Below are 10,941 nucleotides of genomic sequence, written 5' to 3'. Positions count from 1 at the left end.
CTGGGATAATAATATTGAGTCTAAACAGTTCTCATTCACGATTGAATACGTTTAATGATTCAAATCTGATGGAATCCAATGCTCAATGCTATATAGAGAGTTATCCACTCTCTTATAGCTGTCTCTTGATTGAGCTGGGCTGTTGAAGGAATCCAGTTTGGTTCTACGTATCAAATATCTTTACTTCTTCTTAGCCTACTACCAAGTGTTCTGTGCTGAAGGTAAGCTAATGAAGAAGGAACACTGTTCATCTTATGACCACTACACCCCTACTACCCATGTGATGCCTCGATGTTTGATGGCACCTCATTCACAAGTGTTTTTCCTGATTGCTAAACTTTTGATTTCTTTTTTTCTGACGGTCAGCGAGTGATCTGGTGAGTGACAGAAGCACAGAGTATCATTTGACTTCAGCAGTGGAAAGGCTCTGCAGTCCGGCAGTTTTCTTGTCATAGTTTGACAAACACTACTCGATAATGTCAGCTTGTATATCTTTAAAACAATCATTCAGATAAGATTGTAAACGATACATATTGCACATCCCCATATGCCAGATACATTATATTGCACAGTCCCACACTGAACCTGAACCTGCAGCCGCAGGCATGGGGGGTAAGTGTGCTAGCAGGGAGGCTAAAAACAATGGGTGCTAGCGCCTGTGTCTACCCACTCTGCATCCAGGACTAGAGTTTAATCACTGCACAGCTCTAAACAATAGCCAGGTTAATGCTTTCAGTCTGTGTGATTGCTCATCAAGTTTTTTTATTTGATTTATGGTGGACAAACATTAGTGACATTAGTGTGGTGAGAAGAATTTGAAAGATATTTAAACTTTACTCACATGCTCATTGGTGCTATTCACCATGCCTGCAATCTAACATGAGCTGTCCTGACTGAACAGGTGACAGCCTAGTGAACCTCAGTATGGTAACGTACTGAAAGAATTCGCTGTTCTCTGTCGAATTCGTCGGATGCCCACGCTTGGTTCAAATTAGCTGTTCAGGAATAACAGACTTGTAGAAGACGGCTTAGCGAAAGAATGTGTTTCATTCAGCCGCTAGCCACGGTCAGCTCGGCGCAGCACGAGCATGCGCTAGGCACGTCTGCTGCTCACGGTCGGTCTTCTTGCTTCTTCTTCTCAAACATTACAGAGATCAGGGGCGGCCCTAGCACATTTGGCGCTCTAGGCGAGCTTCACTCCTGGCGCATTAATTCAAGAACAAATCACTGAGAAAATGTCACGCCTGTGCTGGACTACGCTCCGGCCACGCCCCCTGTTCACACACCTCCACCTCCACGTCATCTTCCCAAAAGTATGTATTATCATTATTTGTTAAATGTAGCTATTATGTAGTTATTAAGCATTTTGGTGTATTTGGACAGCCTGACATTTTTTTATTCCAAGATGCATAGCTCTAGTTGAATCATGTCTTATTAAACTGGCTAGTTCGCTCCACCAAAACTAACGTTGTTATGATTACTAAAATTTGTATTTCATGACACATCGAAAATGACACAAATTGCGGTACAGCTGAACTTGAACTGATGTTTCGACTGAATGGCAATAACAAGGAACATCACAAGTCACTGGCTAGCTAGCGTTAGCTAACTAGCAAGATTACATACAATCCATTCGCGTTGACAATACAACACTTGGATTTTTACCGGTATTCCTCATTTGTTGAAAAGTTGCCGTGTTTGGCTTCCTTAATGGGTGTGCTATGCAACGAGTAAGATATGTGTAGTGTTGTTGCACTGGCTATTGGCTTTATATATGCGCCCCTATTTTAATCATGTCTTTTTTTGTATAATATAGAATAAATGGACATATCATTTTTTATATACCCGCCTCTGTAAAATCCTTAAATAACTATGTGACCGCCTATACCGCCTGTAGGAAAAATCACCCCTGACAGAGATTACATTAATACTGTAGAATAAACATAGACAACGTATGTGTGTAGGGGAGGGAATGGAGGTCAGGGGGGAAGTCTAGTTTGACATAGTCAGGTATGGCCATATAGATGCTAATGCCTTGTGGCCTCAACCATCCTGTTGTGGCTGTAGACAAAAGACAACTAATGTCTCTAGCTCTAAGACACACAAAAGCCAGGAACCATGTCTGATGGCTCTAGCTTGTGCTATGCAAACTAACTTTTGGGGGCAGGGTTTTTCCTGCATAGAGAAAATTGTGGCGCGCGCCTAAGCCATTTTCCCGAGCGCCTACAACAAATCCCGAGCGCCTAAGGCAAAAAAAAAGTCTGTGAAAAAAAAAAAAGCTGTCATTCATGGCGCAATTGAACTTAATGGTGTTTTGAGCCCTCACCGTCGACTTCAAGGCAGCAGCTGCCTGGAAGGCGCATCCTGCCTCCCACTCCCTGAGCCCATCATTGAACAGAGGCTTCTCCAAGCTTGCCAGTTTAGAGAATACGTTGGTTTGAATTTGAGATTTGAGCAAGCAACTTAATGTAGCTAGCTTTTAGCTGTGTTAAACCAAGGCACTTTACTTCAAAAATGTTGTTTTCAACCTGCTTACAAATCTGGTTAAAACAACTAGTGAAGGTGTTTTAGAATAATATTAATGCCATATACAATAACTGATTTTATGTTAGCACCACTAATTCATGTTAGCTGTCTAATTATTTAGCGCAATGCTAGCATGAATCTAACGTAATTACATTTTTAACCAAGTGTACACAACTGCTAGCTAGCTGCTTGCTCGTATACAAACCAACGTCTTCTCTAAAGTGGCAAGCTAGGAGCGCCTTCCAGGCAGCTGCCGCCTTGAAGTCGATGGTGAGGGCTCAAAACACCATTAAGCCACAATTCATCACGCATGCAGTGCATGTCAGCGAATATGTTCTCAATAGTATGTTTCAAGTATAGGCTACAGCCGAACCCTTGTTCTGTTTTGATCAATAGTAATCGAGTTGATAAGCGTGTCTTCTTGTCTGATCAATACGCAACTGTGAGGTGCGCGAATGGACAGAGCGGCCAGCTGCCAATCATTGGTTTATCAATGAAAGCTCAGCTCGTTCTGAGGAGAGCGGATAGATTTGTGTTGCATCTCGAATATAATAATATTAATATTGTCATTGATAAACCGGTGCGGTTGTAAACTGTCCTTCCACTGCGAGGGCCAGCCCAACGTGCCCGAATACACCTGTACAAATGCAAATTAATTTTCCACTCAAAATGCTGACAAAACACACTATTAAACATATTTGTGGACAGTTTTAATATTAAAAACAAAAATAATTGTATGTAGTCTTGTATAATAAAAATGAATAGTTATAATAGATAAACTTGAATTTCATAATTTGTGTGTTCCATTTCTGACCACTGGTTAGTTCTAGATTCTATTGATATACATTTCAGTAGTTTGCATATATATGTAAAGAGGTAAACCTTAATAATCTTTGAACCTAACATGATAGCACCACGGGGCTTGGACTATTGTCAATCTATTAATTAGCCTATCTATTTTAATCTAAAGTGTAAGCAAAATTATTTCCTCAAGCATACGTAGCCTCCATTATTTATGAAATGGTAAAAAAAAATCCATAGATGTCTGCTAATAAGGTGACACGGTGATAAGGTGACACGGCTGTGCGCGAACAGCGCGCATATTTTTTTTTGGGAGCACCGAAGACCCATTTTGACCCAGGAAAAACCCTGGGGGGTTGTTGCAAGTATGTGAAATTATGTGAAGTTATGAACTTAAGTTACAAACCACCGAAATCTAACAGTACTATGTTACATTATTTTAGGCTACATTGTTTAACAGAAGAAAAAATATCAACCATATTCGTTCAATTACAATTAAAGAGCTCCTCAAGTGGAAAGAAGGTGTCCATGTTGAACAACTTTCAAGCTGACGTAATCATCCACATTCAACATTTTAATGATATTCGAAAGCAGGGGTTCCCAACCTTTTCGACTCCGAGGCCCAACTTTTCGTATTTGTAACAGGTCGGGGCCCAACAGACACCCCGCTTATTTTAGCTAATCTATATTCCATTAGGCTAATTTAATCTATAATCTATTAATTCTAATTAATAAGCGTGTCACAAAAAGCAACATCAGCACCTGCTACAGGTGGAAGCCTAGAAATGAATAAAAGAAAATCTAACTCTAGATATTGCATCCAAATTGTATTGTGCACCAGAAAACAACATAAAACCACACAGAGAAATTAGTTGCAGTAGGCCTAGGCCTATTTGTGCACAGCAAACCAGCAAGGAAATAAAACCAGAATAGACCCCATGCACTCAAAACAAGTGATGAAACATGCAAACAAGACCAGCTAGATCAGATCAGCTAGGCCTAATTAAAATAGGTGATGCTTTAGACATGCAAATAGTAGGTTCAAATAGGTCAATATAATGATTGAAATAATTGAAATAATGATTTAAATCTGTGGCTGCAATCTATTATCAACATAAATTAAATAGCACCGAGCATTCCTGGGCAGTAGTTCTAGTTGGTAGCTCTCCACAGAAAAGCATGTCCTCTTGTAGAATACCACTCCAATGATAACGCACAAAAAACAGCACTAATGCAGCTTTACTGACGTCCGTCGACCCGTCTTGTTTTAAAAGGAACGGGCTGCCTTTCATCCTTTCCAGGACCTGGTTCTGTACGTGAGTGCTGGATGTTGCGTCTCCAAATGTCGATTCAGATTTGAAGGTTTGAGCGCCTCATTAGACAGCTTTAAAACGCACACAACACACTGCGCCCTGGGCTCAACCTCCATTCAGAAAACCAAATGTAATTTAAATCAGGGTTGTATTTACACTGAATTTAAGTAGTTTTCGGTAGTATGACATTACCAGTGCTGTCATTCTTCCGCTTAAGAAACACCGCTAATATCGCCACAGACTAAACCTTAACTGAGCTCCTCAACTTGATGACGCTGTAAAGTTTGATAGGATAGGATATTATTTTCATAATCTGTCTGTTATGCCTATTTATATATTTTATATTGTGTTTAAAACATCCAATTTCAATCATAAATTGTATTAATATTAGGGCTGTCAATTTTACTAATTAATCTCACATTTTGAAATGCATTAATGGCGATTAAAAGTTTGTTTTTCTTCTAAAGACTAAATCTTATAAATTAACGAGTAATCACTTCAGACAGCATGTATTTTAGACACTGTTTTTTAATGGTATTTTTTTCGTGCTTTCTCGCCGTCATACAAGGAATATATGCGAGACACAATGGTGCCCCTCGACGGTAAATCGTAAGAATTGTCCCCTGAAGCAATTCGAATCACCTCAGTCAGCCCACCGTCTTCAACTATGTTGATGGGCCGACAGTCACCGGCCACCCAAACTGCTACAGCGTTGGTAACCTTTTCACGGACTGGTCTAGTTATTTTCCTAGAGAAGTCGTGGAGTGTGGGTTGGCGACCATCTAACCTGGGACTGCTTTCTGTCGGGTGCTTTGCATTAAGGTGATAACTTAAAGATGAGCTGCTTCTGTGATAGCTAAATTCAGCTTGACAAATGCTACATACAACTTTAGTTTTGTCGATTGTTCCGTCATTTTGCCTCTTAAACAGAAACTTTCCGCCCAACAATCCCTCAGCTCTCTCCATCTTCCACTACCGTCTCGGTCTCTCCCATCTAACTGATTTGACTTCAGGCATGCGGCGGTATCGTGTCATTGGTCAACGCACACCGGAAGTAAACAAAGTTGCGTTAACTATGTTAAAATATTGTATCGCGTTAATCTCGGCCACAATAATCTCATAGATTGACGCGTTCACTTTGACAGCCCTGATTAATATTGTTCCCAACTAAAAATCAGTTCTTCGTGGAAAATTTGTGAGAAAAAAAAATAAACTGAAACATTTTCGCGGCCCACTGGAAGGTGCTCCGCGGCCCACCAATGGGCCGTGGCCCATGGGTTGGGAAACCCTGTTCTAAAGGTTAACGCAAAAGTCCATGTTCCACCTTTTCCCACCAAAACAGTTAAGACTGAATAGTTAAGACTGGATAAATCCCTCCTTTTTCATGAGCTGCCCCCGCCAACTACTACTACTACTACTACTAAACAGACTCACACAGACCATACGTCTCTCTCAAACACACACACACACACACACACACACAAACAAACAGACATGCACACACCCTCACAGAGACATACACACACCTTACCTCATTTGTCACAGGATATCACACATGCTGACCCATTATAGAGTGACACACACAGACACAAAAACAAACATCAAAGGGTGCAACACACACCATATTTTATACAATCACTCCTATACAATCACTCCATAACCCCCCCCCCACACACACACACACACACACACACACACACACACAATCACTCACAATCACTCACAATCAGTCTACTCCATAACCCCCCCCCCCCCACACACACACACACACACACACACACACACACACACACACACAGTCACAGATTACAGGTCTACTTACCAAGCTGATGTGACCCCTGGAACCAGCTTCTGAAGAACATTATCTGGACTGAGGAGTTCGGTCTGATCTTCCTCTGGTGTCTTTATGTACTTCTGCAGGTCAAACTCTTCCAGCTGCTCTGCTGAAATCTCAAACTTAAATGCCCTAGTCTTCCACTGTCCTGGTAAGAGCATTTCTACAGACAGAGCTCCTGAGCTCCTGTCAATGACCTCCACTACAGCATGGTGATTTAGCTCATTCAGACAGTAGAACAGGTTGATCCTTCTGTGTGATTCATCTTGATCTCTGACAGGATATCTCCTTCTGTCTGACGTCTCCTGGTCTCTGATCATCTGTTTATTCTGATCTCTGATCATCTGTTTGACAAACTGGGCTGTTTGCTCTGAACTCTGTGATTGGCTTCTTGTCTGGGGCAGAAGGTGTCTCAAGAGATTCTGATTGGACTCCAGTGAGAGGCCCAGGAGGAAGCGGAGGAAAAGGTCCAGATGTCCATTCTTACTCTCTAAGGCCAGATCCACTGCAGTCTTGTGTAGGTCATGAAGTGTTGCAGCTCTGAACAGAGCAGAGAGCTGAGAGGTTTGCTGTTGGTCAGGCATGTTTCTCTCTCTGTTGCTGAAGCAGAGGAACACATATAAAGCTGCAAGAAACTCCTGAATGCTTAGATGCACAAAGCTGAAGACCTTCACCTGGTTCAGCCCAGTCTCCTCTTTGAAGATCTGAGTACACACTCCTGAGTACACTGATGCTTCTGTGACATCAATTCCACACTCTCTCACGTCTTCCTCATAGAAGATCAGATTGCCCCTCTCCAGCTGTTGGAAAGCCAGTTTCCCCAGTTTCAAAATCATCTCTTCATCTGTTACTTTTATCTCCGTGTACTTTTCTTTTTTGCTGCTTGTCTGAATGATCAGGAAGTGTGTGTACATCTGAGTCAAAGTCCTTGGCATTCCTACTTTCTCTGATTCATCTGAAGTTCTCTCTGCAACAATGGCTGAAATCCAGCAGAAGATCGGAATGTGGCACATGATGTAGAGGCTCCTGGATGACTTCAGGTGTGTGATGGTTCTGCTGGCCAGGTTCTCATCACTGATTCTCTTCCTGAAGTACTCCTCTTTCTGTGGGTCTTTGAATCCCCTTATTTCTGACACCTGGTCCACACACTTTGGAGGGATCTGATTGGCTGCTGCTGGTCGGGTGGTGATCCAGAGGAGAGCAGAGGGAAGCATATTCCCCTTGATGAGGTTTGTCAGTAGCACGTCCACTGGGGCTGGCTCTGTTACATCACAACACCTCGGGTTGGAGTCGAATTCTAGAGGAAGTCGACACTCATCCAGACCATCCAAGATAAACATGACTCTGTTCAGTGAACTGCTGAAGACTGTTGGATCTTTCATTCCAGGGATTAAGTGCTGAATAAGATCCACCAGACTGAGTTTATTTTCCCTCATCAGGTTCAGCTCTCGGAAAAGAAGAGGAAATATGAAGTGGACATCCTGATTGGCTTTTCCTTCGGCCCAGTCCAGAATGAACTTCTGCACAGAGACGGTTTTTCCAATGCCAGCCACTCCCTTTGTCAGCACTCTGATGGGTTTGTATTGTCCAGATAAGGGTATAAAGATGTCACTGCATTTGATTGGTCTGCCTTGTTCTGCTTCTATCCAGGATGCTCTCTCTATCTGTCTGACCTCATGTTCATCATTGACGTATCCTCTTCCCCCCTCTGTGATGTAGAGCTCTGTGTAGATCTCATGGAGGAGTCTGGCGTCTCCCTGATTTGGTACGCCCTCAATCAGACGCTGAAACTTTTTCTGCAGATGAGACTTGTGAATTTTACGCATTTCTGAATTTGTTGGACCAAGTTGGAAACTGTGTAGGAAAATAAAAAAAAAATAATTACAAACACACAGAGACAATATTTGATGGACCAGTGTGATTGGGATGTAGGTAGATCCCACACACGCACTCACACACGCACTGCATAACCAAGAGATCATTCAAATGAACAGAGGAGTTTTACATCAATGAACTCCAGCCCTGTTCTCCCCTCATGCTCCTTCCTCGTGTGATTAATGAACTCCAGCCCTGTTCTCCCCTCATGCTCCTTCTTCTTCCTCGTGTGATTAATGAACTCCAGCCCTGTTCTCCCCTCATGCTCCTTCCTCGTGTGATTAATGCTGAAGTGACTTGCAGGGACTTTAAGGGCCTCATTTACTAACAGGATTGCGCCCATTTCAGGCGTAAAATAGCGGGTAAAGACATAAAACCGTATTTCCAAAGGAGGCGCACCTGAGTAAAAGCGCAGATTACCGCTGCTGGGAAGTGGGTGTGGGAAAGTGGGTGTTCGTCTCAAAGAGATGGGAGGAGATGCGTAAAGTGCGCCTAATTATGTATTAGTAACGAAACAAGAGGTGTTTTAGCATGACATATCAGCTGCTAAATGAAAACTATGTGCCTGCGAGAAATTTGAAAAATCAGAAATGTTATTTTTTTTTTAATGTTTATATTTGATATATCATTTAATAGGCATACAAACAAATATAATTACAAACTGTCCCACCAGCTAGCTGTTCGGGAAAAGTTCGGCCACGTCTTACCCAGAATCGCTGCTCATAGTATGGTTTACGCACTCATAGTTCAAGCACACCGAGTACAGTGCACACCTTCTGCGTAGGAGTAACGCGTATCTATTCAGGAAAAGTACTTGTACTCGAAGTACACTAACTAAACTACCGATAAGTAAATTGTAGAGACAGAGCAGCATATTCATTTCACCTTCCATGTTTATTTTTGACGTTATAGCCTCTCAAGCGCAAGCTACCCCCAGTGCCATGGCAACCTACAACTACAGTTTTCAAATGTATCTGCCTAGGGCAGCGTTTTTGAAAATCATGGTTTTCATCGTTGGAATACGCCGTTTTAAAGTAAGGGGTGTCGTGTATTCCTACCAGACTATTTAACGGGATGCTATGGAGTAGTTAACCTGGATATTAACTATCCTAGTAACCCAGAAACTCAATGTTCGCTGAACAGCTCACCAATAAAATGAATTCAAAGTGATCACAACATTTAGTGTGGACGGAAGGGCTAAATGGAGAAATATTTATGAGTTTCTATATTTACCCGGGTTAGTTTGCTGTAACCTCGTGAACCAAAAGCTCTAATTCTAATTTTAACTCATCATCCATGGGTGGAAGGAACACGCAGGCTCTTCCTTCCCTATTTTAGCTGCACGCTAAATAACACTAATGGGCGGGGTTAGGCGCTGATTACGCTGGTAAGGCGTCGACACATTCAGATGAGGTTCTTGTTTGATAAATACGATGCAAAATACCGTGCGCTATATGTGAGTTGGCAAAGGCGCAGATTAAGCTGCGGTCGCAATGTTAGTAAATGAGGCCCTAAGTTTCATATTTCCTCTGCAGTCATTCTCTCTCTCTTTCAACATATTTCACCTGCTGATGCTGGAGGGCTGCAGGAGTTCTGGAAGTTGCATCATTAGTACCTTAGACTTTGTCTATTCAGTGTTGCTATGTGTTAGAATACACAGACATTGATTTAAGACTATAGCTGAAATGACCAGACCTATTCTCAACTTTCATTTCTATCATTTGAATACTACAGCAATGATCTTACTGTCCAGAAGAAGAGTCTCCCAGTCTTCTGACGTCTGATGGAGGCACCATGAACTCACTGGCAGAGACGGGTGAGTCTGACCTGGGATTAAAACACAGTGTGGAGTTGTTAGACTATATAATCCATGACTGAACCCATACTGCTGATTCATGATGAACACACACTGACCATAGGACACAAAGTAGGTGTATTTACTGAAGCAGTATGCTTGATGCAGTCACAGCTCAACTATGAACTGATTTATTCATTTAGCTGAAAGAAAGTACAGTGGATCTTTACATGTTCATCAGTTTGTGTGCTCCTGTGAATCCATGATCTTAGTGTTGTTGGCACCTTTCTCTACCAGAGATACAGGAATGCAAACAAGCACACCCAGAGAGAAAGACCGCTGTGAACTGATAACATCGTCTTGATCACTATTCCTACATGGCCACAATTTTACTGTATTTTACTGTGTCTGTATTTCACATCTTGACACATGGACATGGCGAGCTTGACACACATCTGATCCTGCTTGACACACACACACACACACACACACACACACACACACCATATCTCACTGTGTCATATTAGTGTCATGTTAATCACAGGAATGTTTATTCTGCTTTTTGGCCTCTTATCCAACCAATTCAGTCCCACCCTGAACTATCTCACCATTGCGTGCCTGATCAAGATTGTGTGCCTGTTGCTATGGTAACAGGGTGATGAGTGTCTCACTGAATTTCCCCACTGAAGTCATATTTTCCCCACTAAGTTTATGCAATGTCTGTGTGCATTTTTATTTTCTCACACTTGTGGGGTGTGTGTGTGTGTAGGTGTGTGTGTGTGTGTGTGGTGTGTGCG

At 42.1% G+C, this 10,941-nt stretch overlaps 1 protein-coding gene across 1 annotated transcript in view; it reads right to left on the bottom strand.

Moving 5' to 3' along the window:
* Positions 1 to 10,289, bottom strand: part of LOC116219700 (protein NLRC3-like) — a 14,194-nt gene extending 3,905 nt beyond the window's left edge. Inside the window, exons 1-2 of the mRNA XM_042703812.1 lie at positions 10,096 to 10,289; positions 6,463 to 8,328 (exon numbers count right to left, since the gene is read on the bottom strand). Coding sequence (XP_042559746.1) covers positions 6,463 to 8,328; positions 10,096 to 10,145 — 1,916 coding nt within the window. The 5' untranslated portion in view covers positions 10,146 to 10,289. The remainder of the gene's footprint in view (positions 1 to 6,462; positions 8,329 to 10,095) is intronic.
* Between the last annotated feature and the right edge of the window lie 652 nt (positions 10,290 to 10,941).

The sequence above is a fragment of the Clupea harengus genome, chromosome 26 (assembly GCF_900700415.2).
Source record: "Clupea harengus chromosome 26, Ch_v2.0.2, whole genome shotgun sequence".
Lineage (NCBI taxonomy): Eukaryota > Metazoa > Chordata > Actinopteri > Clupeiformes > Clupeidae > Clupea > Clupea harengus.
This window is presented reverse-complemented; position numbering and strand designations above follow the sequence as displayed.